The sequence below is a fragment of the Lynx canadensis genome, chromosome D2, assembly GCF_007474595.2.
Source record: "Lynx canadensis isolate LIC74 chromosome D2, mLynCan4.pri.v2, whole genome shotgun sequence".
NCBI classification, from domain to species: Eukaryota; Metazoa; Chordata; class Mammalia; order Carnivora; family Felidae; genus Lynx; species Lynx canadensis.
In genome coordinates, this window is record NC_044313.2 from 87,021,133 (window position 1) to 87,048,438 (window position 27,306).

At 52.1% G+C, this 27,306-nt stretch overlaps 1 protein-coding gene across 1 annotated transcript; it reads right to left on the reverse strand.

The window, feature by feature from the left end:
- Positions 1 to 26,913, reverse strand: LOC115526950 (liprin-alpha-1-like). Its single transcript, XM_030334239.1, has 5 exons — positions 26,563 to 26,913; positions 24,897 to 25,043; positions 23,185 to 23,319; positions 394 to 504; positions 1 to 90 (listed from the first exon to the last, which is right to left on the reverse strand). Exons 1-5 carry the CDS (start codon positions 26,686 to 26,688, stop codon positions 1 to 3), a joined length of 609 nt encoding a protein of 202 aa, XP_030190099.1. The 5' UTR covers positions 26,689 to 26,913.
- Between the last annotated feature and the right edge of the window lie 393 nt (positions 26,914 to 27,306).

The window sequence follows — 27,306 nt, forward strand, 5'->3', positions numbered from 1 at the left end:
TTAGCCCTGGAAACGGGCACGTGTGCGGCACTCTGCCATGTCTGCCCTGAACACCACCGGGTCACAGTGATACCCATGCAGGAAGGCTGGCTAGAAATGGTCCACACGGGCACAGTCCTAGGCAGTGGAAGGCTGTCTGTCCCTGGTCTATCTGATCTCTAGATACCAATGTGGGGGATTTCTACAAGAAACAGTGTTCCTCTTCTCACTTCTCAACCTGGCAAATCATCTCAGAGTCAGGGGCTGGGGCGGGGGGCTTCTAGAAGCTCTGCACCTGGACGGCCACCCCACAGGCCTGAGTCGAGGCGCCATCTCGAGAGGCCCAGTGCATACCCTGGTCTAGAGGGAGGGGCTCCATCACCTGCACTCTGGTTCCCGTGACGCCTCACTCACCTGGTCAACGCTGTCCACCTGGACACCAAACTTGCCTCGAATGCCCCTGATGGAGTGGACCTGGGACGAGTGCTTGGAGAGCTTCGACTGATACTCGTGGCCGACAGCTGACTGAAACAGGTCGCAGAGCAAAGGTGTCAGCTGCCGGGCATAGCAGCTGTATCACACACCCCCGGGCATGGTCCTCGGGGAACAGGCCCCCACCTTTGTCCACACCAGGGCTCCTCCTGGGAACAGGCTCTGTGTGCAAGCTGGTGGAGGAGGGATCCCCGAAGCCACCCAAGACCCTACCAGGTGGGGCTTGTGATCTGAGGGGCGTGGGGAAAGGGCCACGAGGCCGGGACCATCCACAGCCGAGTCTGACACCTGGCACCCACAGATGGCGATACAATCACTAGCTCTGTAAAGCGAGGCACTTGCCTACCGTGTGGCGTAGGAATGAGGACCAGAGATTTGCGGCGACAGGCGGAGACAGACTCACGCTCTTGGTGACACCATGCACTCCACCACTCTACACAGAAACTGCAATTGCAACGCCCGCTCTATCCGCATACAGGGTCTGCCACGCAGCAAAGTCTAGGCTTCCCGCCACTCTGGCCTCGGCGGGGTCAGCCACCCATAGCCTCCGTGCCACACCGGGCACCACAGCACTTTGCAAACAAAGCTTCTGGAAGGCAGCCCCCACCGAGCATTTATATATAAGCCCGGTTCTGAGATCTGCCCACCAAATTCAGTAAATGCCAGATGTGCCACATCCTCCAAAGCTGAAAATATGGACTACCGAGCTCCCAGGCAGCCCCCGGCCCTGCCTGGCCTCCCAGCACCAGGCTCTGTCCCCAGTGTGGACGGCCCAGACGAGTGACCCAGTGCGGGCATCTGAACCTTCCCTCTTACTGCCGGGGACACGGCGCATAGACACCTCTCCACCTGGTCTCTCCAGGGCCCTACAAGATACCTGGGTCAGGAGGAGCCGGGAGGAAGAGGAAATCAGGAGGCCCTTCTCAGCACAGTTCAAGGGAGAGAGCGGCGAGGCTTATTCCAAACGTCGGAGCCCTGCCACTCTCTCCCCTCCCCGGCTCTGCTCTGATGTCCATCCTGCCTGGAGACCTGAGGCACACTGGCCTCCCACGGCCTCCAGGCGTCCTCTCGAAAGTGCTGACAAAGCTCCCCTGGAGGACAGCCTGCGGAAGGGACTCCCCAGCACAAAACTTAGCAGAAAGAAGTTGTAAGAGAGTTTCTCTAAGAGTACTGCCAGAGATGCAGAGTGGCAATTTTTCCAAGTTTTTTTTTTTAATCAAAACAGGTCGATCCAACTGAGAAAATCATGCGTATAACTAGGCATCAGCACCAGGCGGGACGGGGTCTGAAAGCCTAGTCTCATGCTCCAGGCAGGGGGTTGGGCCAAGGCCAGGAACGAGCCCAGGAGCGAGAGCAGGAATGAGGTCCGCCTCACTGGCTCCCCTGCAGACAAGGGCAGGATGCCAGACAGCAGTGCAGACTGGGGCCTGGCGGCTACCACACCTGCCCAGGCCACACTCATGCAAACACGTGCCTGCCCGAGCAGAGTTTTGCTCTCCAAGACTCCATCACATTCTCCTCAAATCTTAACACAGGGATCTCAGGGCTCTTTCCAACTCAGAGAGGACAGGTTACAAATAACTGCAGAGTTATGCGTTTTTGAGTCTCATTTTTTTATCTTTATTTTTTATTTTGAGTGAGACAAACACAGAGCATTTCAGGGAGGGCAGAGATATTGAGAGAGAGAGAATCCCTAGGAGGCTCTGCACTGACATTAGACAGCCCGATGCAGTGCTCGAACCCAGGAACCGTGAGATCAGGACCCGAGCCGAAACCAGGAGTCAGACACTTAATAGACTGAGCCACCTAGATTTCTGACAAGTTGGTCCAATCTGGAAGAGCTGGAAGCCAAGCTTGCCTACAGGCGTAGGGAGGCACGGGGAGAGGGGCTGTGAGCCCATGGCAGCACCCCACCAAATTCATCGGTAAGGGCAGTCTCCCCACTATACCAGGTGTAGACACCTGAGCATTTCCGTCAGCTGTCTGGGTACCATCACTGCACCGGCTGGTAACTCGTGAGATATCGCTGAGCGCCTGCACGGTGCCAGGCCAGGCACGAGGTAAGGAGGACAGGTCCCAGCCCCAGAGAGCCTCCACGGAAATACAGTAATGTCCAGGGTGAGTGAAGGACCACAGGCAGAAGACACGGGGGAAAGGCAGCTGCAGACAGGCTGGAGGGAAGGAGGGCTCCTCAGGGAAGCTTCGGGGCCTAGTAAGGCCAGAGCCCAAGGTGTTGAGAGGACGACAGAAGCAGAGAAGCCAGCAGTGACAGCTTTGTTGTTACTGCCATCAAGCTTCTCCTTGATAGATTCATTGTTTGCCCCAATGTGTCATTTTGCCAACCCAGAGCTAGAGACCCAGACAGACCATGAATGTCTCTCCGTTTCAAATCCCTACAACCCCATGGGCACAGGCTTTGTTTCAGGAAGGAAAGGCCTCTACCTGTTTCTCTCACTGTCCGAAGCACACGGGGGTGACGGGTTGTCTGTACTGCAAAAGGCAACCAGGCAACTTTGTAGAATCCAAAGATGATTCCACTCCCCACTCTGCCTGTCTAGATATCTCCGGGAATGACAGTCACACCAGGAAACGTCCCTGTCTGTTTCCTGTAGCTCACTCTTGGTCCAACCCCAGCGTAGGCAAATTCCAGACCTGGTGTGCGGTGCCCCGAGGACCCCCCAAATATCTGCTCTGTGTGAACACAGTTCAGCGTGGCTCACTGTGACCCAGTGGTGCAGTTCTGCACTTGGCTCAACACTGAGCCCGATCTGAGCAGCATCTGGAATTACAAGGCACAGGTTAGAATTATAGACCAGAAATTCCGTATCAGCTGATGGCTTCCCGTCTATGCAGAGCAGAGGCAGACATCTGTTGGGTCAGAATGAGAGACACTGCTCAAACTGGGAAATTCACCTCTACAGGGAGGTCTGCAGAATGTACACAGGTACCTCCCTGGAGAAACATGTAACACACCACCCCCTACACCGTAGTCTCTTGCATGGGGCGTGGAATAGAGCGGCCGAGCTCCGGGTGTCTCAGGACAGAGGATGCAAAGTGCCACCAAAGGCTGATGTGTGCAGTCAACCATGCTGAACCCTATAGCTGGATGGCAGAGGAAGGTCGCCCACTGTCCTCAGAGAGTGCTCTCTCCCGGACTCACGGGAAGTGACTCTACACACAGGGCCATGTTGGACTGTTCTGTCAAGGTCGTCAATGCCTGAAGGACAGCAAAGCACCTGCTGGCTGAAGCATCGCCTGCGCACTGAAGGACAGCCCCAGATCTGGTTCTGGCGCCAGCTGGCTGAAGGCTCGCCTGCGCCGTGAAGGAGAGTCTCTGATCTGGTTCTGGTCTACAGACTGGTTCAGATTAGGCTCGTGGTGAACTGGGGGCAGCCGTGACACCAACACCCACACTCAAGATGCTTCTGGGCTTCTGTCCTCCACCCAGAGCCCCCCACCGCCCCCCAGTAAGGCCTTCTGCCACATTGCCCACACCCCGGCACACATGAGAATCCTAAAAGAGCTTCTAAAATGCAGGAACACCTCATGAGAAAGGTCAGTCAACAGAGGAGGATCTCACCTTCACCGCATGGACTCAAAGCTCTTCTGCAAGAAGTCTGAGCCCCTCCTTCGCCAAGTCTGTGCCCACAGTGAACCGGCACATTCTGCGAACACCGACCTTGTCCATCCGGTCCTGCCACATGCCAAACTTCCTGCCATAACCATGAGAGGCTTTTGTTCCTCTTTCATGCTCTTTTCCTTGAGGGTCTGGTGTTTTTAAAAATCATTCTCTCTCAACTTGTGTATGCTTGAAGGGAAGGAAAGGAAGGGAAGGGAAGGGAAGGGAAGGGAAGGGAAGGGAAGGGAAGGGAAAGGACTGGGAATGGTGGGAGGGCGTCGGTGCCTTCTAAGATGACACGTGAGGTCACGTGGTGGGATCTCTACACCACTAGGCCCCATTCCTCCACACCCCCAGTCCCTGCCTTTGCCAGTCTCCCCTTAGTCTGCCAGGCCCATCTTGTCAGTAGAGCTCAGAGTCAAGTTTACAGGGAAAACAGAAACTAATGTGCTCCGGGCCAGTGAGTCACCCCAAATCCAAGAGTAGCTGACCTAAAATGGGGATTTTCTATATTCATATGGAGAAAAGGTTCCCCTTCATCAGGTAGTGGGATTAGGAGAAGCACTTTTGCAAGCCTCAGCTCACAGCAGAGGTGGAAACCAAGTCAACAATCCCACATCGCAGAGACTCTGAGGACGCTCGTCAAAGACAGTGAGGCAAAACGTTTAGACAGCATCTCTTTACTTGAAGTACTACTGCTTTCACATATTCTTACACATTCGAAGGTGACACAAGACACTATCAGAATTTATCATCTAAAGCCCCTTTCTACATTTAACACCGGGAATAGTGAAGCACATCACAAGCTGTGGTCAAAATATGGCAGGTCAAGAAGCCTTTAGAGCTGTCACAATCAGGGGACCACAAAATGGCACAAAGGCCACCCCACAGGGCTGTCCAGGGGTCACCACGTCCACACATCTGGACGGCAATCCCAGAGTATAGCGAAAAAGCAAACCAGCCCTGGCCACTGCCCAGTGTCCTTGGGAATGGTGACGGGGGTAGAACCGGCTCCAACACCTGGAACGGCCACAGGGTGCCCACAACTGTCCCAGGGGTTCTCCCAACATCCAGCATGTTTCAAAGCCACGGGAACAGAAACGACGATGAGAGCAATGGTGACTTCACCGGCTCGGGAGTCGGCTCCCAGGGCCTCGACATCCTCACGTGGCTTCTGTGGAAGGTGTGGGCTCAGCAAGTCAGGGAGGAACCTACACTTGTGTCTAAAATACCCACACTACAGACTTCACCCTCTTTTGGGGATGATTTCCTGGCACTGCCTCAGCCAAGAACAGCTTCATTTTCCTGAAAGATATTGGGGCCGACGAAGTCAAGCACCGCAGGGGACCCAAACAGATCAGAGGGATGGTCCCTCACAGTAGGGACGGGAAGGTCCAATCGGAAGCCGGTGCATCCTAAAGAAAAGTCTGAGCACAGTTTCAAGGTTCCTTTTACCTACACTTCCTGACTAGGAAACACCACGGGGAGAGGTGGCAGCATAAGGCCATGCCGAGTCAGGTGCAGGGCCCGCTCTCCCAGGGGACAATCCCTCGGCTCTCCTATTTGGGGCTTTTCATGAGAATATGGGACTTAGAAAGCAGCTCCCCAGTATACCCCACGCGCAGTGACAAAGCAGGAAAATTAGAGTCGTGGAGGGGAGTTTAAGGTCGAAAGTATTCAAAGACATGGTGTGTGGCAGGAACGCCCACTTGCAGAGAGCGTAGGTGACCGAGTCCCTTGATGAAATCTCCGCTCTTGAAGACAAGATGCTACAATCATCAATACAGGAACTGTTTGTGATGGGAGATTCTAAGCCACCACGTACCTATGCAAACACATGTATAGAAGCACGGAGTCACGTGTTGTGGGAACATCAGCTCCCAAGACAGACCAAGTCGTGCCAGTGTGGGTTCACAGGAAAGCTGTGTCCCCCTGGTCTATGTCTCTGCCTTTCAAAAGACCAATTTCACACCAGCATTAAGATAGTCTCTTCCTTGATGTGCTCATGGTGCCCAGAAACTTTCACGGTCTTGGCCCCCATCTCTGCTCTTTGCCACTTACATCATTCAGAAAAGTGTAGTCGATGAGGAGTGAAGCCCACACAGGGGATTGTAAGAAACACAGACAACCCAAATGAAAACAAGAGGAAAATCACCTTTGGGAAAAGGGAGACAGAAGGACACTGGTGACTCATACCACAAAATAGGGTCGGTCTCCCATGGGTCTCATCAGCACCCCCTCATCCTGGGGAATGGACGTGGTGTGACCTTCCTAAGATTCCACATGTGAAAGAGCAGGGCCCGGGGTCAGGGATGCCTGGGAGAACGGCTCTCAGAGGCCACCCAACAAGCTCTCTGGCCAGTGTGACAGCTCTCAGCTTGGGGGGGCTGGGCAGCCGGGCCACCAAATGCCCACCCACAGCCCCGTGCAGGAATGACTGCATCAGACACAAAAGAAACATCATGTGGGATTTCTAACACTGCTCTCAAAGGGCATCTTACACCATCAGAAACATTCCGGCTTCAATTCAATTGAGAAAATGTTCTGGAAAACAAAAAGTCACCCATGCATTTAAGTCATCCATTAAGAATACACCCTTCCAGGGGCACCTGGGGGCCTCAGTCTGTTAAGCGTCTGACTTTGGCTGAGGCCATTATATTGCCGCTTGTGAGTCCCAGCGCCACATTGGGTCTGTGCTGTCAGTGCAGAACCCACTTTGGATCCTCTGTCTCCCTCGCTCCCTGCCCCTCCCCCGTTGTGGCGCGCGCTCTCTCTCTCTCTCTCTCTCTCTCATTAATAAACACCAATAAAGAAAAGAAAGCAAGAAAGCAAGCAAGAAAGAAAACATGCCTTCACTAAGTCATGACAATAGTGTTGTCCAAACATGAAGGAGCCCAACAACGTGAGCGATTCCTAGGTTCCGTGGACTTTCTCACTTCAAAGAAACAACAGGAATCATTTCGATTTCAAGTACTTCCTGGAAGGGTAATAGTGACATCCCTAACTCAGGCTCTGACAATTCTGTCCATTTTTTCAAGTGATTTCCTGGAGGGCTGCTTCACACCTCGCGGGGGAACTATCTGGCCGGTACAATGTGGACTTTTCTCCTACTGGGAATCTCAGAGGATGTGCTGTCCCCTCCACCTCCAGCACATCAGTGCTAGAAGGGTCCATCTGGCACCGAGACCAAGGGCAGCAGACTCACACCTGAATGGGACAAGACTTTTCCCACCCGCAAATGTAAACTCGAACTTCTACAGGTTTCAAGAGAAAACTACGTATGAGACCCGACTCGTTTTCCACACCAGTACTAGTAAAATTTCACCTGGGCCAGGAAGCAAATGAAACACCATTTGAAGTCGATCAAGGGGAAACTCCACCCATGTGTCTGAACTGGGGACACCCAGTGGGTGCTTTTTGGGTTGCCACACTGGGGTGCTCCTGCGGCTTGCATTCAGCCAGAACAAAAGCCTGTGTGGACCCACCCCCTCCAGCTCTACTGGGCCTCAAGTCCAAATCCGGGATGGCAGCGAGGGGCAAATCAGGGCACAGCTCTCAAGTGCCCAGATGCGACCCCTGTCACTGTGCCCTGAAAGGGCAACAGTTTGCTAGCAGGTAAGGCAGGATCCACACTGTCCCTTCAAGGCCACCTCAAATCTCGCTCCCCTCTCTCTAGGTATCCTAAGCCTGGCACGAATTTCCCAGATGCCATCTACTGTGGACGCAGTTTTAAACATCAGCCTCAAATCTCGGTCCTGGGAGGGGAAACCAGGCAGTGTCTCGCCGGGGCGCCCATTCGCAAACGAAACAATGGCAGAACGAAAGTTGTGTGATTTGTACACAGTCTCTGCCTCTCCAGCCAAGTGTGCCCCATGGCCCCGAGCTGGAAAGAGGCCACCCAACTGCATGCACGACTTCAGCTGCCTGCAGTTCGGCCCAGGGGAAACTGTCACACGAAAGGACAGGGTCTCTGGGGAGGGCCGGTGAGGCTAAATCTCCCGGAAGGTGAAGGTGAAAGAGGCCTTTGCCTGTTGTTCTAGACTCATCAGGAAAACTCGGCAAGGCCACACCATTCCTGGTCCTTCTGGAAGCCAGCTTCATCAGAGGGCAGGGTGAGCACCTGTGCCTGATTCCTCACATCCTGCCTGGCAGCCATGCCCACGGTCCATATGCTCCTGCTCCCCAGCTCCTGAGTTCTCTTTGAAAACCACAGGCAACACTGGAAACTGAGCTGGATTTTTTAAATGTTATTCATTTATATTGATTGATTGACTGATTGATTGATTTATAGGTAATCTCTACACCTAACGTGGGGCTCAATCTCACGACCCTGTGACCCCGAGATCAAGAGTCACATGCTGTTCCAACAGAGCCAGCCGGGCGCCCTCTTGACTTTACCTTATAAACAACAAAATATCCTCCCAGAAAAAATTTCTATCCCGGCCTGATCTCCGCACACCCAAAGGGAGAATGCCCACCCCATCCTTGCCCAGGGACTCACCGCTGTGGTCCGAGGGGAAGGAATACCATGGTGACAAGGCACAGACTTTTCTTTTTTGTTTTAATTTTCTGGTTTTTTTTTTGTTGTTGTTGTTGTTGTTTTTTTTTTATAATTTACCTCCAAATTGCTTAGCATATAGTGCAACAATGATTTCAGGAGTAGATTCTTTAGTGCCCCTTACCCATTTAGCCCATCCCCCCTCTCACAACCCCTCCAGTATCCCTCAGTTTGTTCTTCATATTTATGAGTCTCTTCTGTTTTGTCCCCTTCCCTGTTTTTATATTATTTTTGTTTCCCTTCCCATATGTTCATCCCTTCTGTCTCTTAAAGTCCTCATATGAGTGAAGTCATATGACTTTTGTCTTTCTCTGACTGACTAATTTCACGTAGCGTAATATCCTCCAGTTCCATGCATGTAACTGCAAATGGCGAGATTTCATTCATTTTGATAAGGCACAGACCTTTCTTCCTGGCGGAAGGTGAGAGGCTGTTCACAGGTCTCTCTCTGAAACCCAGCGATCCACTGAGGAAATCCCAGGCATCTGGAGGGATCCGTGCGTAACACGATGAAGAGTAAAAACGTCAGGAGGACGTCTGCCGCCAGGGCAAGTCGTCAGGCGTGCAGACCTTTTCAGGACTCCAGGACATCCTCCCACACTTCACACGGCTTTGTGAAGAAATCCGAAGGAGGGAAGGAGGAAGTGCTTTTGACTAACCAAATAGCTCAACCGGTTTTCAGACACATTGAGAAAACACAGAAAATGACAAGTTTCCAAAGATTTATAGCTGCATAAAGTTTTCTCTTCCTGCTAACAGAAATCATTACTGCAACCTGCCAGCATACATCTCCTCATGGCCTCCTGTGTTTATTCCTTGTAAATGAGGACTTTGCTACAAGTGAAAAAAATCTATTCCTGTGAGTTAAACACATACTCACACACACAAACACACACATCCACACACACCCCCCCCCCCACACACACACCACCTGTGTGACTAACCAGATTAAGCATCCAACTTTCGACTCAGGTCATGATCTCGAGGTTTGTGGGTTCGAGCCCTGCGTCCACCTCTGGGCTGTAAGCTGGGAGCCTGAAGCCTGCTTCTGATTCTGTGTCTCCCTCTCTCTCTGCTCCTCCCCTTCTCACATCCTATCTCCCTCTCTCAAAAATAAATAGACATGAAAAAATATATAAATAACCCAAGGAAACCTCTCTGAAGGGACCGTGATACAGCTGAGAGACAAGCACAGCACAGGGAAGGCTGTCTGGATTAGAGCAGGGTGACTCAGGGAGCAAGGGAGAAGCCAGCTGCACTTCTCATGAACGGTCACTGCGACTGCAGAGAGACCAAGACACCAATTCATCAAGCCACCGACTCCCCACCGACTTCCACAAATGATACACCAACCTCGACAGGCACTGCATTGTTACGAATTACAGAGTAGAGAAATCAAGTCCTCTCTTCCCCTAGAAACCAGCCAGTGCCAAGCACGCACCGCTTACATCTGTGAGCAACTCTGTCACACTCAAGAACCACAGGTTCCCCGAGCATCCCATCTACACATCCATTTGGTCAAGCATGTCACCGAGGACGGCCCAGGCTCAAGGGGAGGCCTTAGACTCTACCTCTCAAAGGGAGTTGGAGACAAGCAACTACCTCCCATCGTGACTTTGATGTCATCATGGGCCACGTTTCAGCAGGTCTAAGACGTCACCACTTGTAGGAAGCATCCTGATGTCACACGAATCAAAATGTGAAAGCAAGGTCAAGATGGAATTGCGACGTGTAGGACTTGCACGCTGATTTGTGATGGGAGACGTGTCTCCGCTGCCGGTGCAGCTCAAAGTTTGAACCCGGGCCACCTTACGTTCCAAAGTGAGGGCCAGGGAGCAGTCGTTCCAGGCTGAGACCATCTATCGCATGGATGGGATCCCTAAACAGCTACTAACGTTTCCTATTCTAGAAACTTCTGCACAAATGCCAAAGGAAGATGTACAGTAAACCCTCATGAATCCATCACCCATCTTCCACCAGTATCAACCCACATGGTCACTTAATCATTGATGCATACCCTGACCTAACCCAGGGCGTCGAATTCCCAGAGGGTGGGCGAATTCACGTGTAAATCCCGGGGCATAAGGTGGCACCGTGAGCCCTTGCTGTTGTCCTCCTTGCAATCAATCCACGTGGCTGAGCGATACATATCGCTTTATTACCTAGATGCCACTGGGTAAATCTGAAGTGGATGTGCCAGGGCTCACACTGAGCACACGAGTTAGCAGGTAAGTAACGGGACAAAACGGTTAGAATACTATCGCATGGGGAAGGGAGGGGAGTAAGAACCAGGGTGGGGGCAATTCAGTCGCAGTTTTCCCTGAAATAATGAGTGTGGTGGCACTTTGAGCAAAACGTGAAAAACAGGAGCACCGCGGTGGCTCACTTGGCTGAGTGTCCAACTTCAACTCAGGTCATGATCTCACGATTCATGAGTTCAAGCCCTAGGTCGCCTGTTTGGTGACAGCTCAGAGCATGGAGGCTTTTTTGGATTCTGTGTCTCCCTGACTCTCTTCCCCTCCCCCAGTTGCACTCTGTGTGTGTCTCTCTCTCCCTCTCAAAAATAAATAACCATTAAAAATTTTAAAAGAAACAAAAACCAGGGTCACTCAGCTGCCACAGTCAGGGGAGTATACAACTCTTGATACCTGGGTGGTGGGTCTGTGCAGAAGTTACTTAACATCTTTAAAAATAAATCGAAATTAGGAGTACCTGGGTGGCTCAGTCAATTAAGCACCTGACTCTTGATTTCAGCTCAGATAATGATCTCTCTGGTGGTGAAAAAGTTCCCACATCAGGTATGTGCTGACATTGGAGGGCCTGCTTGGGACTCTCTCTCCCTCTCTCTGACCCTCCTGCCCTCTCCCTTTCTCTCAAAAGATATCATTTTTAAAGTTTAAAAATTAACATAAATAAAAAAGAAAATAAGATGTTGGAGACTAAGACAACCTTAGCCCTCTATTTTTGCAATGTGACAATGCCTTACTCACTGCTTTAATTACGAGTGAAAAATTTTTTATTTTTGTAACTTTATTTTTATAACCTTATTTTGAGACAGAGTACATGCGTGAGTGGGGGAGGGGAGAGAGAGAATCCCAAGCAGGGTCTGTGCTGCCAGCCCAGGGCTCGATGCGGGCCTCAAACCCACAAACCATGAGATCGTCACCTGAGCCGAGGTCAAGAGTCAGACGCTCAACCAACTGAGCCACCCAGGCTACCCTAATTAAAAAATTTTAAATTAACTGACATCATTGTTCTCCTGAAAATGTTTACAAATAGCTTTTACTTAATTTTCCGAGAGCATCCTGGCCTGAAAACCAGAGCCATGGCCCTGAAGCACGGAGGCTAGGCTGTGGGCCTCCCCTCAGCACCAGTGGAGAAAGGTTCTGTTCGCCTCCTCTAAGGATGGCTGGCCGGACGCACTGAAAACAATCCAAGCAAGTGGGACGGCAGCCAACATTTGCGCAGGAGAGGCTGACCTACCCTCCAACTGCTGGATGTGCTCCAGTGTGTGTGCCCCGAAACCCTGTGGGTGGCCCCCATGCCCGTGGCTCACAGCGGACGGAGGCCTTGGAGGCGGCACAGTGGGACACAGGCCTCCCTGCACCTGGCCCTCACCACAGCCCAGCCTGGCTGGCATCCTGGCGTCCAGGCCTGATGCTGCTTCCTCTCACGTGTGGGCAGGATGGTTTCCTCTTGCATCGCTGTCTCCCCTGCACATCCTAGTGCCTTTCCAGAGTGGTTCCTGTCTCAGGGGTCCCTGAAAGTGCCTTCTACCAAAGCAGAGAACACTCACCCTCACCAGGCACACGCACGCTCGTGGCTAGGAGAGGCCCAGCACACTCGAGTGAGAAGATCAACCGGCAGTAATCCTGATGCACGCCAGAGGTCCTCTTGACTATTTTCCATCTTCCACTTTCTGCTGGACAGTCTAGGGCCTGTCGTGTGACCCGAGAGTCCTCTTCCCCGTGGGAGGGTTGGGCCCGTCCTCCCCACCCTGATGCCTCCGGGGTAGGACCGGGCAGAGCAGGCCTTCTCCAGAAACAGGTGGACTGGGGAGGTGGTCCCGTCTATGTTCAAATCTCTGGAACCTGTGCATGTGACTTTATTTGGAAAAGCAGTCTTTGTGAATGCAGCTACGTGGAGGACCTGGAGACCACCCTGGACTCCCCGGGGAGGGGGCTGAGGAGTACACGGATGAATGTTCTTAAAAAGAGGAGTCAGGTAAGATACACCGAGAAGGGACAGGGCACGGGGGCCAGCAAGCACCGAAGCCGGGCAGGATGGAGCCTGCCTGCTCCCGCTGAAATCTGCCCACGCACCGGGTGGTGTGGACACAGCGGTGGCCTCAAGTCAGGACTGGGAAAGGTGCCGCAGGAAGACAAGGAGGAGAATCAGCAGAATCCACGCCACTTCTTCCCACCGAGGACTCAAGCGTGTGAAGTCACAATTACATTCAGAACACTCGACGTGACACACAAGAAAGGACCTTAAGGGCAGCAGTGAGGAGGGTAGAGTGGCCTCAAGGAGGAGCGTGTAGCGGTAGGAGAGTCAAGGGTAATCGGTGGGACCTGGCGGGTCTGTGGAAAGGCCTGCAAGCCCCGGAACATTCAGTATGGGGCGAGCACAGCCAAGGATGGCTGACGCGTGTTCTCAGAGAGGCCACACCCCTCGGACATCTGCTCGGTGCTTGGTCTGTTTCTCAACTGACATTTCTTTTTTAAGCATAATTGGATTCACCAAATCAAGTTTTAATAAACCATGTGCAACCTAATGTACCTGTGGGGAATTGGTCTGTTTCCAGAAACTCTCAGATGCCGAAGGCTTGCCCAGCTTTGGTGGGGAAAAAACAGAATCTTAGATGTAAAACGCACGGAAGCACTTTGTTGTTCCAAACCTCACACTGAACACTAAGGACTAGGAAGTGCAGAAACTAAAGATCAGCCAGCAAAGGTTCTGAACAGGAAGACACAGAATGACCTAATTATGCCCTGACAGAAAGGAGAAGGGAAGTCTTACTCCACAGAAAGAAACTATGTATGCTTCACAGTAGTAAACGATCGGCCCTGGCGGGAGAGACAGTACAGGAAGAGGAAATCCCAGCGATTGTCAGCTGTGCCCTCCACACAAGGCCCACGGGTCAGGGCGACCATCCCTTGACCCAATGGCCATAAGCTCTCTGTGGCGGGGAGGGAAGGAACCATCCCAGAGTCGCCTGAGCTTTGAGGGATCTTGTGCCAGAGCCTCCTGAGGTGGCCTCGTGAGGGCTGCTTCGGAATCTGTATCTTCTCCTGTCTCTGCCCCTCCCATGCTCATGCTCTGTCTCTCTGTCTCTCAGTAATAAATAAACATAAAACACTTAAGGAAAATCTACAAATGGAGAATGAGGTCCACTCTTGAAACTTGTTCAAAAAAGAAATGTGAAACGTTGATTTCCGTAAGAACAGGAAGGCCTTTATTAGAGTTGCACTACATAATTTCCAGGGTCTCGCACCTTCCTCCTGGGTGCACACCCAGCACCCTGCCCCGCAGTGGGAGCCCAGTGCTTCCTGATTGGTCTTCTGAGAGTTCGGGTGCCAGGGAGTTCAGGGTGGGCGTGGGGCAGGGGTGGGGGGAGGACGTGCCCAGGTCCCCCCCGCCCAGGCTTGCCGCGGCCTCAGCTCCCAGGTTCTGCGGGTCACTCCAGGCAAGCTGCCCAGGCCCCCAGGACTAGGCTCTGATAGAGCCCACACGCCGAGGACACCCACGATGCCTAGCTGTAGTAGGTGGAAGAGCACACTAATATTCAAGCAGATAAGCAGAAGTTAGGAGTCATCTTAGATCATTGAAGCCTGAGCGGGCCACAGCCTTGTTACATACGAAGTCGGCCATTCTCCACCATTGTTCACATTCCAGTCAAAGAGCCTCCCGTGGCGCCGTCGCCGAGGGGCTGGGGCAGGTCAGCATGTCACGGACCGACGACCAGCTGCATCTTCTTTGGCTGCATAGAGGACAGAGAGGAAGTGACCCAGAAGTCTGCAGGGAGAGTCTCTGCTGACCCAGCAGCTAAGTCACAAATGTCCTTTGGTCTACATTGTTTTCTCCAAGAAGGTGCCTTCCTAAAGTTTTGTCATCATCCAGAAATCAAGACTGATTGGAAATTAAAAAACAAAAGCGTATACTAAAGTTACCAGCCCTTTAAAATGACCTCGCTCTGCAAGTTTGTTTACAGGTATTTACCCACACTCCTGACAGCCATGGGGCCCCCTGCCCAGAAGGCAGCCCCAGGGGGTAAAGGGAGACAGGGCCACACTTGTGCCAGGATCCTGACCGGGCACAAGTCAGCAGAGTCCTGGGCTGCCTGGGCCTGCTCCACTGTCTATGTGAAATCACCTTCCTGCCATAGAAGATACTACCTTTTCGTTTTCCAAATCGTCTCTAAGCTGCACACAGTGCCACACGCTGGGACAGTCCCACAGCACCCTTGCCCTTGCCCTATTCTCCTCACAAGCATGGGTTCGTTCTTAGGGTAATGATGACAGTCTTAAGTAGTGGTGTGGGAGGAAATCAGTCCTGGTTTTGTAGAAGGAGAATGCAACGTTTTGTGTCTTTTCAAATAAATAACTGAAACATTCCCCCAGAGCACAGGGCCGTGGATTGCAGTGAGATATCCGGCTACCCCCAAAACACAACTTACAGGCTCTATTCCCAGGCTGCAACCAACATATTATGATGTCAAAAATATTTCTGAAGACTATCAGTGTCAAATAGCAAAAAGGAAAGAAACCAAACTCCTCATCTCTGTGAAACTATTGGTTCCTCAATAGCTAATTGGTTTGTTTATTTATTTTTTATTGTTTTTTTTCATTTTTGAAAGAGACAGAAACAGCAAGAGTGGAGCAGGGGCAGAGAGTTCGGGGGAGAGAGCATCCTAAGCAAACTCCCCACTGTCAGCTCTGCGCCCAATGCAAGGCTCACATTCACCCAGTGTGAGAACACGACCTGTCCCGAAACCAAGAATCAGATGCTTCACTGACTGAGCCACCCAGTCGCCCCTGTTTTTAGAGTTTGAGAGAGAAAGAGAGAGAGAGAGAACGAATGTGTATGAGGAGAAAGGGGCAGAGAGAAAGGAGGAAGAGGACCCAAAGCAGGCTCAACGCAGAAAGCAGCCAACCCACACTTTTTGTTACCTCTCAACTTACAAAAATACACATTTCGGGGAGCAGTGGGGTGGGAGAACCAGAAGGCATTATCACGAATCTTAGTGTTTTCATTACAGAAAGTATAAGGATGTGAAAGAAAACACATCAGCAACATCTAAGGGACAGAATTTTCCCAGCATGGTTCCAGGAGCAAAAGGTCTACTTTCAGTATCAAATTGCATACAGCAAGGTGGCAACTATCCAAGTTATTGTAAAACACTTTTATACACTTCAAACATAGGGACATTCAAAGCAGACCACTGTTGAACAGTTTCTACAAATTTCCATGCCCAGGGAACCAAAAGCCTGAGGGTTCCTACAGAATTGTGAGCAGTAACGGAAATAACGGCATTTCACCTGACGTACAACTCAGTGTGACAGTCATGATCATTATTATGAGTTCTGAGAAGGAGACTACATTGAGGCAGATGGAAAGAAACCAACGGACAAGTCCGGGGGCTGAAGCGGAACGGCCTCTACGGGAAGGGGCTCTGTGGGCCCAGTGTGGACATGAGGCACCCCACTCCAGACCTCGTAGGCACTAGGGGCACTGAAGAGTGGCCACATGCCTTGCTTGCTCTCCAGTGTATCACAGAGCCCACTGAGTTCTTCCCCAGCTCAAGGCCCCGTCCCGTCAATTGGGAAAATGAGGTCACAGAAAAAGTTCTCCAAGGAAGGCATCCTTGCCCCTGGCTCCAGTGCAAGCCCGCTAGCCGGGCCCTGTGCAGACAGGGTCTCCCGGGCCCAGCAGGTGCAACGCATCCCCACGGCCCAGACGTCCCCGAGGTGGACCAGCACCTGCCCCCAGTCAAGCTGTCGTCCTGCGTGTCTGCACCACCTCCTGCCCAACTGACCGGGAAGCACTCCTATACGCCCCTCTGGCCTTCACCTGCCATCGGCCCACGTGTGCCAAGGCCCTCGCTGTGATGCCAGGTGACCCCAGGTTTTCCTCCACCAGCCACTATCGGGCGCCACAGGGGCAGTCGCAGCAGGATCCTCGGGAACCACACCTCGCAGCTCCCGTACACAGGAGGTGGCAATGCGCCCGGTGTTTCCAAGGCAAAAGCGTCTCTGGCCTCTGTGCAGTTAGACTAACAGACAAATGTCCCCCTTGGCCTCAGAAGTCTCCAGAAAAGTTCCATGGAGCCCCGAGCCCCTAGGGTGGAGTCACTTAATTGGGCTGTCAGCTGCTCCCCTCAGCAAAGGCTCTGGGCACGAAGCGGTCAGCAGCTGTGAAGGAGCACCCGCCAGCCCACGTGCCCGGCCTCAGCCACGGGTCACCCTCCACACTTGAACCCTGCACGGGAGTCCAGTGGCTCCTTGCTCTCTGGAAAAGAAGAGAGGCTGCCTTCCATTTCACAAATCCTTATGGTCTCGGGAGACAGAACACGCCCGTCTGATTCACATCAACTAAAGAGGGGGCCCCTGGCGTCACCCCTTGTGGCCTGGAGACAGAGCCACCGCGACAGGGCGTCTCCTCTGTGGTGCTTCAAGCTCTTCTCTGCGGCCTTTCGAGAAACGTCATTGACACGTGCTGCCTCAGGGTACCGATTGTTTCTAAGACAGCCAAGTCGGAACTGCCCGCTGGCCACAACCATCTTCCCCTCCTCTGGTCCCCTCATTCCCAGAACAACTGCTCACCTGAGCTCAGGTGGTCTAGCTTCACCGCTGTGCGGCCACGACACATCGCCAATCGGGGAGAGCCACACACGCACCCCGCATGGGACCTGGGAAGGTTCGTGGCTCCTCCGAGGTTCGCGTGTGTCCCCTGACTCTGACACCCTATCTCAGGCTCCCTGGCTCCCGACCCCACCACCCTGCACCCAGTCCTATCCCAGAGCTCTCTCCCATCTGCCCCGCCTGCATGTGGAAGTTGGTCCGTCACCTTTCTTTTCCTCTGCAACCCAGACCATGTCATCTTGCTAGAGGAGGACACAAACAGAAGACGTGGCTGTGAGGTCGTGCCAGGAGGGCTCAGCTGTCCAGCCTGCCTGCCGCCTTCTCAGCCTCGTCCCCACGGCCCCCGGCCGCTCACGGCGACACAGCTCCCACCAGCCTCTCTTCTGCCACCACACGAGAGAGCACTTTGTGAGACGGCTTCAAACAGACCCTGTTCCTCAGCCGGTCTCCTGTCCGGGGTCTTCTGACCACAAGGCCACCTGTGACCGCGGCCAATGCCTCCGCAACCACGGGAGCACTGCGATCCTCTCTATCCTTCTCCTTGGCCAGCTCACCTCAGGCGGGTGACGGGCGTGGACGTCCCTCTTATGGCAACTGCCCCAGGGTGCCACCCTCCAGGGGCCTGCACAGCCCCTTCCCTTGAGAACTCCAACATGCACTCGAGTGGCCTGCACCGCATCCACTGTTTGCTCCCTTGGCCTCCTCACACATACCCGTCTTCAAGCCCTGGAATGGTGACACTCAGCACACTGGTGTCTTGCTGGCGAGGATCTCCGTCAGCCAACCAAGAGGCTGCTCTGTGCCCGGATCTTCCTGTGTGCTTCTCTCTCCGGACACACATTCGCTGTGCCACCAGGAGTTCCGTGGACAGGGAGGGCCGCTTGTGACTCTACCTGCACTGACTTCTCTCTCCTACAAGCAGGCTCAACAAGGACAGCCACGGCACACCCTCGACTCTCCCGAGAGCCCCTGTCGGCAGCCGCACAGACCCCAGTGACGCCTGAGTGGGCCTGCCTTTGGAGCAGGAGCCTGCTTCCTGCACCTAAGGGGGCCCAGTCAGCTACTCGAGGCACTGTCACACCAGAATGACTCTCACATGGTACCCATTTCCTACAAAGAAGCAAGCCAACCTTTTCATACCTTGCTGACAATTACTATCTGCCGGACGCAGCTCACAAGCCGGCTGACCCACTCCCTCACAGGCGACTCACCAACGTCCCAACAGAGTTACAGCGATTACATGTCATTCTCCAGTCTTTTCAAAAATATAAGAAACTGCGAGCACTGCGCTAACCCCACCAATGTCAAGGTGACCTTCACCACCATGGCCACGTGTCCACTCCCACGGTGACCCCACTGGCGTTGCGGAAGGGACCATAGCTTCCAGGGATGCTGGGCCGAACCTGGCACGCTGGACCCCTCCTAGCCCCACACCATCACTGCCACACTCGGTGGAGGGAGGCCGCAAATAAACCCACCCAAACACGAACAGAACTTTCCCTAACTTCCACTCCTCCTCCCATGGCTGCGAGCTCTGTCATGCCTCCCGGTCTCCTGAGATTCCAAACCTAACCTCTGGAATCAGGTTTTACTTCTCCCTCTTGCCAACTACTAAGCTACCGGCCCCCCGAGCTACATCCAGTCACTCTGCCCATTCGGCCAAAGGATTCCTCTGCAAGATACACAGCAGGTGCTAACATATGTGTTTGTGAGGCGGTTCATGTTAGGCACGGTGAAGGGCAGTGTCGCCCCAGCCCCGCCCCATCATCAGTTAGGTGGTACCTGGAAAATGGATCGCGTCAGACTACAACACACTCAGGGTTATTGTGTGTAACTCTGATCCGGTTTGGGTCATACCATAGCACACCCACAGTTCTACTTTGGAACCATGAGCTGGTTCAGGTCATACTGGTGACAGAGGGAAGCCGCCCCCAGCCGCATCTCAAACAGATCTGTGAACCGGGAAGTGTCATACCCGTGGTGAAGCGAAGAGCCTCTGAATCTTGCCCGCTTTAATATGGCACTCAGTGCTTCCATTTTTTGTAGAAGCCGATCCTGCAAAGCAGCAAATGACAACGACACTCACTGCAAGCAAGGTTAACTAGTCTTTGCATCAACACAGAGCACAAACTGGTAGTGGCCAGAGGAGAGGAGAGTAGGGGCTGTGGGCAAAAGAGATGATGGTGATTAGGAGGCATCAGCATCCAGATATCAAATAAAGCCGTCTCGGGGATGAAAAGCACAGTACAGGGAATACGGTCCGTGATACCCTAAGGACTCTGTATGGTGACACACGGTGACCACAGTGATGGTGACGAGCACAGACTCACGTGTGCAATTGTTGAAACGGTATGCTGTCTACTTGAAACTGATACAACACTGTAGGTTCATTAGAATTCAAGAAAAACTGGAAAACACTCCTTGCATCAAGTGTGCTGAAATGCTGACCATCATAACCACGATGGGTAAATTCAGCAGTTACAAACCCCAAGACCATTCTCTCCAAGAGTCCTCCAGTAAACACCCGGATCACCAAGTGAACGTCCTAAACCCTACTGAACGGTTAGGTCTCAGGCATAGCAAGGTTACAGAGGAGAAACACCGAGCCACTAGGACTTCTTCCTAATTATGTAGAGAGGAGCAGGACTTTCTGGGCGGTGGGGGAACAGCCCTTCTGTGCCATAGGCATGTGCTCCGTCGTGGACCCTCTGCAGCCCAGCCTCACGTCTGCACACGCAGCGCCAGGGAGCAAAACCGACGAGGAGCTTCGGTCACACAACTACCCCCTAGGCAGTGCCGTCCCAGGCAGCAGACACCGCCGCACGTGGCTAACTGAGCGCCCAAAATGGGGCGGGTCCCGACCACAGGGGATGGAACTGTGAGACGCCCCGTGGGTTGCAAGGACTGAATGTGGAAAAACATTGTAGAGTAGCTCCTTCATGTCTACACTATTTACATGATACAATAACATGTTGCCTGCATCGGGCTACATGAAAACTAACATCACCCGTCTGTTTGACCATTTCAAATGCAGCCGCGAGAACCCTTGGGATGACACCCGTGTCACCTGTTACCTTCCTGCTGAGCAACGCTGCACTCAACGAAAGGTTTACGTGAACATTTTAGCTTTCGAGCGAACCCGCGAAGGGACTCAGAAATCTGAACCCCATAGGCCGCTCGGCTCCAACTCCGCCACGTGCGTGCCATTCAGACTTGCGAGCGTGGGGCCGCTCGAAAGCACATTGGTGGCTCGCCTTGGAGGAAGTGTGAGCCCCAGAGGTCACCTGCTCCTTTCCAGTCTCAACCCATCACTGAATGAGTGAGAGATGGAAGTACCTTCTCACGTTGCATTTCTTCTAACTGTTTTTTCAGATTGCCAACTTCTCCTAACAGAGACTTCTGAGAAAGGTACACACAGTCCTTTAGTGTTGATTCTTTCAAACGTTCCACATGCTAGACCATGCCGACATTTCCTTTTACAATAACACAGCACCACAGACAAGGCATGGAGCAGATGGTCATACCAATGAACAGGGTCACATGACCACAGAGTGAAATGCTCTCTGTGAAACTGCAGTAACAGCCTTTACTCATACTTTGTCCATGTACAATTTCTTCACGGATCACTGTCTGACTGTAAATATGACAAGATCCTAAGTTTACTTGCAGCAGGTACACTGGTTTGTACTAGCTTTTAGGGTCTGTGATGCCTCAGTCACTTGGGAAACCTGACCTAAGTTTCGTACATATACTTCCAATCTCACATACAACTATTCTACCGAAAGGCTGGCCCCAGTGATCAAGGTAGAACCTCACGTGGGGTGTAATAACACCTCATAATGGGTTTTACCCAAAACAAGCGTGTCGTGTAATTAGCATTGCTCACTGGTGTCTCCAAGTGCCAATCTTAGGGAAGATTCTGGGCTCATCTACAGGGACACAGGTGTAACCAGAACCGGTAGTATCAGGTCCGCATCCAACTGTCACCACCAGAGCTTCTCTCACAGAGATCCTATGATACTGCTTCCCTCCCGTTAACACCTCAAGTGTATCCGTTATGATGGTGTAAGAGTCCAGGCTTAGACTCTTTCCAACCCAGATGAAAAGAGGGATGCAGGAGATGGAACAGGAGATACTCTGTTTTCACCCGGTTAAATGCTTGACAGAACTGCGCACTCCTACCGGTCCGTCTGGACAAAAGAGGTAGAAATTAGCTCCCCAGACAAGAACCAGGCTGAAGGTTCCAGCACAGGGGCGGCAAACGAGGGCCTGCCGACCGCATCCAGCCACCGCCGGGTCCTATCCACAAAGGGTTATCGGCACACGGCCCCTCCCCTTAGTTATATACTGCCTATGGCTGTTTCTGTGCCCATCTTGGATTAGCATGAAGCTAGCTCACTCCTCACGTCTCAGTTAGTAAAAGCCTAAAATACTTACTCTCGGGCCCTCCCCAGACCACACTCCTCTTCTAGACAGTGAGACGCACCTTCCCGCACACATACGTCGGGCAGGGACAGGACACTGGGAACTTAACGCAGGCAGTGGGTAACAGCCTGCAGTTTTTCCGCGTGAAAGAATCATTTCTTCTTTCTGCCGTGGCTGTTGGCCTCTGCTCCACGCTGCTCCTCAGGATCACAACGTGAGCGTCTCCTCTGTGAGGACGGGGGCACTCAGCCGCTGTCTCTCATGTCCTACCTTATCTTCCGCAGCAGCCATTCTCTCTTTTAGATGATGCTGAAAGCACTCATCAGATTCAGAAAGGAGCTGGTCAATTGTGCCTGACAAACGTTTGTTAGTCTCTGTTTAGTTTAGACCACATCATGTCTGGAAACTACCTTTTCAACTGCTGCCTTCCTCTGTGGGTGGTGACGGCTGTGAGAGCTGGGAGGGCAGGGACTGTATCTGGCACGTTCCTCGACTCTATTTGTGGAACCTGCGAGTGAATTCCTTAAAGATTTATTTCTTACAGGGGTGTCTGGGTGGCTCAGTCAGTCGGGTTCTAACTCTTGGCTTCAGCTCAGGTCATGAACTCAAGGTTTGGGCGTTCAAGCCCTGTGTCAGGCTCTGTGCTGATAGCATGGAGCCTACTTGGCATTCTATCTCCTTCTTTCTGCCCCTCCCCTGCTCAGGTATGTGCCCAGGCTCGCCCTCTCTGTCTGTCTCAAATAAATGAACATTTAAGAATTTTTTAAATAAAAACGATTGTGTTTAAAAGACGATAGGATTTTCTCATTTCTCGGAAAAATTCTATGCCTTTTTGTTTTTTTTTTTCCTTCGGTAAGCTCTACACCCAACGGGGAGCTCAGACTCATGACCCTGAGATCAAGAGTCCCAAGCTCCACTGACTGAGCCGGCCAGGCACCCCTGTCCTTCTCTTACCCAAGGCTACTATCTTGAGCTTTGAGTCGCTGACTTAACTCTGAAAAGCAGTGAGTCTTAGATGCAGGCAACGGCAAACAGCACACGTCGGACAAAACCGGAGGGAACAAAACTGGGGATGATGCCTGCCGTTTGGAAAGCATTCCAATCTCAGACACAGTAGCACCGAAAACAGATCTCAGCTGGTTCGCGGACTTTGGCCCGCCGACGTTACCGGTGAGAAATGAGATACAAGAACGGACCGCCTTGAAAATGACATTCCCACCATGGGACCCAGAAGGAAACGGGGGCCCCACCTTGCAGAGGGTGGCCACCCTCTGGGCCGGCTCGGCTGCCACCTCGGGCAGCGACTTGGCCTTCCTCGGGGTCTGCTGCAGCTTCCGCTCCGCCACCTCCAGGCGCTCTTGCAACTGGCGGTTTTGATCCGCAGTCTAGGAAATGAAGGCAAAGCATCAAAGTGTAGCAAGTCTTCTCTCCGTTTCCATTTTTAATAAAGTGAAACAAAATCTAAATGCAGAGATCTACTGTTAGTTCTGACTGAAGCCAACAGTTTGGCAGGTGCTTCAGAGTAAACCTTTCCTTTCTGCAAGGAGTCACCCACTGCCTTGGTCCTCCTTTTACTACGCAAAACATGTCTTGCCAACCTCTTTGCTCTTCTTCAGTATCTTCAAAGAAGTCTTTCCAAAGACAAAGTTCCCACACATTAAAGAAAACCCAACTTCTGGAGGAGCTTGCTCGCTCTTCCTGACCAGTTAAGGAGAGAAGGGGTCGGTCCTAACCCTTCGTAAACATATTTATACTGTGGTCCGAGGGCTTGCTAGATAGGACATTCTGAGGTGGGCACATCAGCCAGCACAGAGCTTCTGAGAGCATGCCTGATGCCAGTTGAGTTCTTTTTGGAAGTGTACCATGATTCAACAAAAACACTCTCCCTCTTGACCAAAAATGTGGAAAACTTCAACGTGGAAAACTTAGACACGAGATTTTTTGTTAAAGGACTTTTAGGGAAGCCGAGGTGGCTCAGTCGGTTAAACGTCCACCTTCGGCTCAGGTCATGATCTCATAGCTCGTGGGGTCAACCCCGCCTCGTGCTCTGTGCTGACAGCTCAGAGCCTGGAGCCTGCTTTGGATTCTGTGTCTCCCTCTCTCCCTCTCTTGCCCTCCACTGCTCATGCTTGCTCTCTCTCTGTCTCTCTCTCACTCTGGCTCCCTCTCTCAAAAATAAATAAGCATTAAAAATATATAAAGTCATTTTAAAAATCATGTACAAGGTGAGGTTTTTGCAAGGTTAACGTTTGTTCCCAAAGACTCCTTCCATCTTCTGCGTGCATATAGCTCTGTGTGTATATACAGACCGCGTATCATGCTTTAAAACCCTCAAAAAAAAAATCACATGCTGTACACATAGTATTTCGCGATCTGCCCTTTACACTCATGATTTGGAACATGTTACGTGCTCTCAAACAGCATTCCTCCATGTCATTTTAATGGCTTCCTAGTATTTCACTTTGATTATCATTTTGGGTCGACTGACACATTTGACAAACACACCAGGCAAACTCACTCTGTTTCCAAGAAGCTGGATGTGGTTTTCCTGTTCAATGCCGGATGACCTGAGACAACCAAGGAAGAGACGTGCTGCTTCCCAAAACACAGGGTCTCACATCCTCACGCCAGACTACGCTTCTGCACCTGCCTTTCGCCCCGATCTCAGGTACTAACCAAAATGGCCAGCTGCCTACACATTCCCGGCCACTCCCTGCTCCTTTGGAAACAGGGCTAACAGGCAACAGAGTAACGTGCATGTAAGACAAGACAAAGAAGGAATCAAGGACGGGAGCCCCATAACATGCTTCCATAAAATTCGAAAGAATTAAACCCTGGACGTTGAAGTAACCCCGCTGGTCAACACAAGATTCTAAGATCCTAAAACCTTGACATTGACACTTGGTCCTTAACTTGACTTGTAATTAATAAAAGTGGAATGAAGTTCAACGAAACCAACGACCTGTCGATGCAGAGAGTCCTTCTTTGCGATCTCGTTTTCAAGTTTATCCTGGAGGTCGTGCAGAGAGGTGGCTTTGTGCTGTGCCCTGAGGCAGCGCTTCTCAAGGGTAGTGATCCTGTCTTGCATGTCTTCCTTCTGGGCCATGGCCTACAGCAGGTATTTCAGAGGGAAAACAGGGAAAGAACCAGCGTACGACACATTAACACACTGCAGACACAAAAACCGGGCGAAATCCTCATTTTCCAAAGAAACAGAAAAGTAGCATCCTCGGGGCACCTGGGTGGCTCAGCCGGTGTCGCTCTGTGAGTTGGCGCCCCGCGTCAGGCTCTGTGCCGACAGTGCGGAGGCTGCTCGGGATTCTGACCAGTTACCCAGGCTTATTCTGTCCCATGTGTTCAAAGACAAACGGATAATAAAGTCTCCCGGAAGTCACAACCTCGGTTGCCTCCGGACACCGTTGAGCTTTCCACAGAACAGCGACTTGCCTCTGGAGGCACACACCATGAGACAACCATCCTTTTTCCGGGGAAAAGGTGGATGAAATCTCATCCAATTACCACAAAGTTGAAGCAGCAGTGTTAACAAATGGAAGCCAAACTCCACCTTTCATGTAACTGGAAGTCATCTTCTATAGCCTAACCCTGTAACAACATTGTATCCCATGGTATCTGACACTGCAAATGGAACCAGAACCTCCTGCCCTGCGTTTCTTGTCCAACACCCGAAAGATTCCTCTTCCAGCCCTCCGTGTTTACTAAGCAATTTATGTCAGCAGTCTCAAGAGTGAAAGTGATGAGTCCTAAGAAAGGATTTTCTAAATTCTCTGCATATTGAACTCTGCTGAGGGGTCTCTCCCCACCTCTGCCAAACAACAACTTCACTGAACTAGTTATATAATTTCTGCAAATACTTTTGTTTTAAATTCTGACACGACCTCACCCACACTAAGGTACTAAACAGACTGCTCGTGCACGTACACCCTCGAGGGTCTGACAGGGTCTTCCCGAGGTGGCATTGCCGGGCTGGGGGTGGGGTGTGCGGGGACTGTGCGCAAAGGGCAGCTCACAGTGACAGGAGGAGGCAGAGAGAAACCATCCTACCCTTACTAGTTTCTGTGACAATGATCACATTCCCATCGACGACCACACGTGCAGAAGCGGCCGCACTCCTCCATGACCTTACACCAGGACCAGCGGGCTGCCCCTCGCTCACTCTGACCGCCACGACCAGGAGCACGGAACCCCTGGGAGGAGGGCAGGGCGGCAGAGGCGGCAGTGAGGGCTCCTCGGCAGAGCCGCCCTCGCACGGTCGTGCCCCCGGAAGCGACCTGGCAGCACCATGCTGGTTCCTACGTGCCGAGTGTATTTCCAAAACGGACCGAGAGCATGGCATGGGCCAAGCTCAGGTGGCCCACACTCCACACCCGAGGCCACTCCGCCGCCTGCCCGCCAGGCCTCGGCAGGGGAGAGCCCAGGGAGGACAGATTCCACCACGCAGACGGGGAGGCAGCCGGCCCAGACCCCAGAGTCACGTCCCGTTCTGCTGCTACTTCTACCAACTCCAGAAGTTCAAAACCCGTGGGAGACGAAGGACACACGGGGCAAGGCCGAACCAAACACCCCACGTTTGGCTCGACGACGGCGTGGCCATTTCAACCGACACTCACTTCACGGACATCTCTTTGTAATATGGTGTTCATTGCTTCAGAAAGGATGAGGTCTTTCCTTGAGATGTCTAGGTCCTCTTCCAGCTTGGCCACGAGAGTGCACAGGGTAGCCAGGAGCTCTTTCATCTGGCTCTGCACCTTTGAAACTCAGAAAGGGAAGCAACATGTGAGGGCCCCCACTGCTAGTCTTCATATGTTGTTTTAAAAACAATGGATAAAAAGGAAACCCCCTCCGATCAAATCCTGGGATGATGTCTGGAGCTGAACTCTGCGTGTGGCCCCTAATTCTTCTTCTACGAAACTACACCCCTCCAGTGCCACACGTAGCTGCTCTCTCACCTGGAAACAAAGGGATTGAATTTGTATGCAGAGGTGTTTCATTAGTCCTTACTATACAGTTACCGTTACATCCCCTTTGCCTCAAATAACATGACAGAATGCTGGTAAGGTTTTTCACGGATGCTCGGGTTGACAAAATTGCTTGTTAACCGCTTTCAATTTTACATTCAAGACAAATCTTCCCTGAAATAAATTACATTATGCAATTTGTACTAGCCAAATGATACACACATTTCCACCAACTACTGCTTTTTAACAATACAGACCTGTCTTCTTACAAGAATTCAAGAAGATGAAATGGAAAGTCCAGTCACACAAGCACACAAAGCGTGCCGATAACACACAGCATGTGCAGAAATTGAGAACCGCCGTGGCTAGGCACATCGTTTCAGCCTCGGTTTTGTC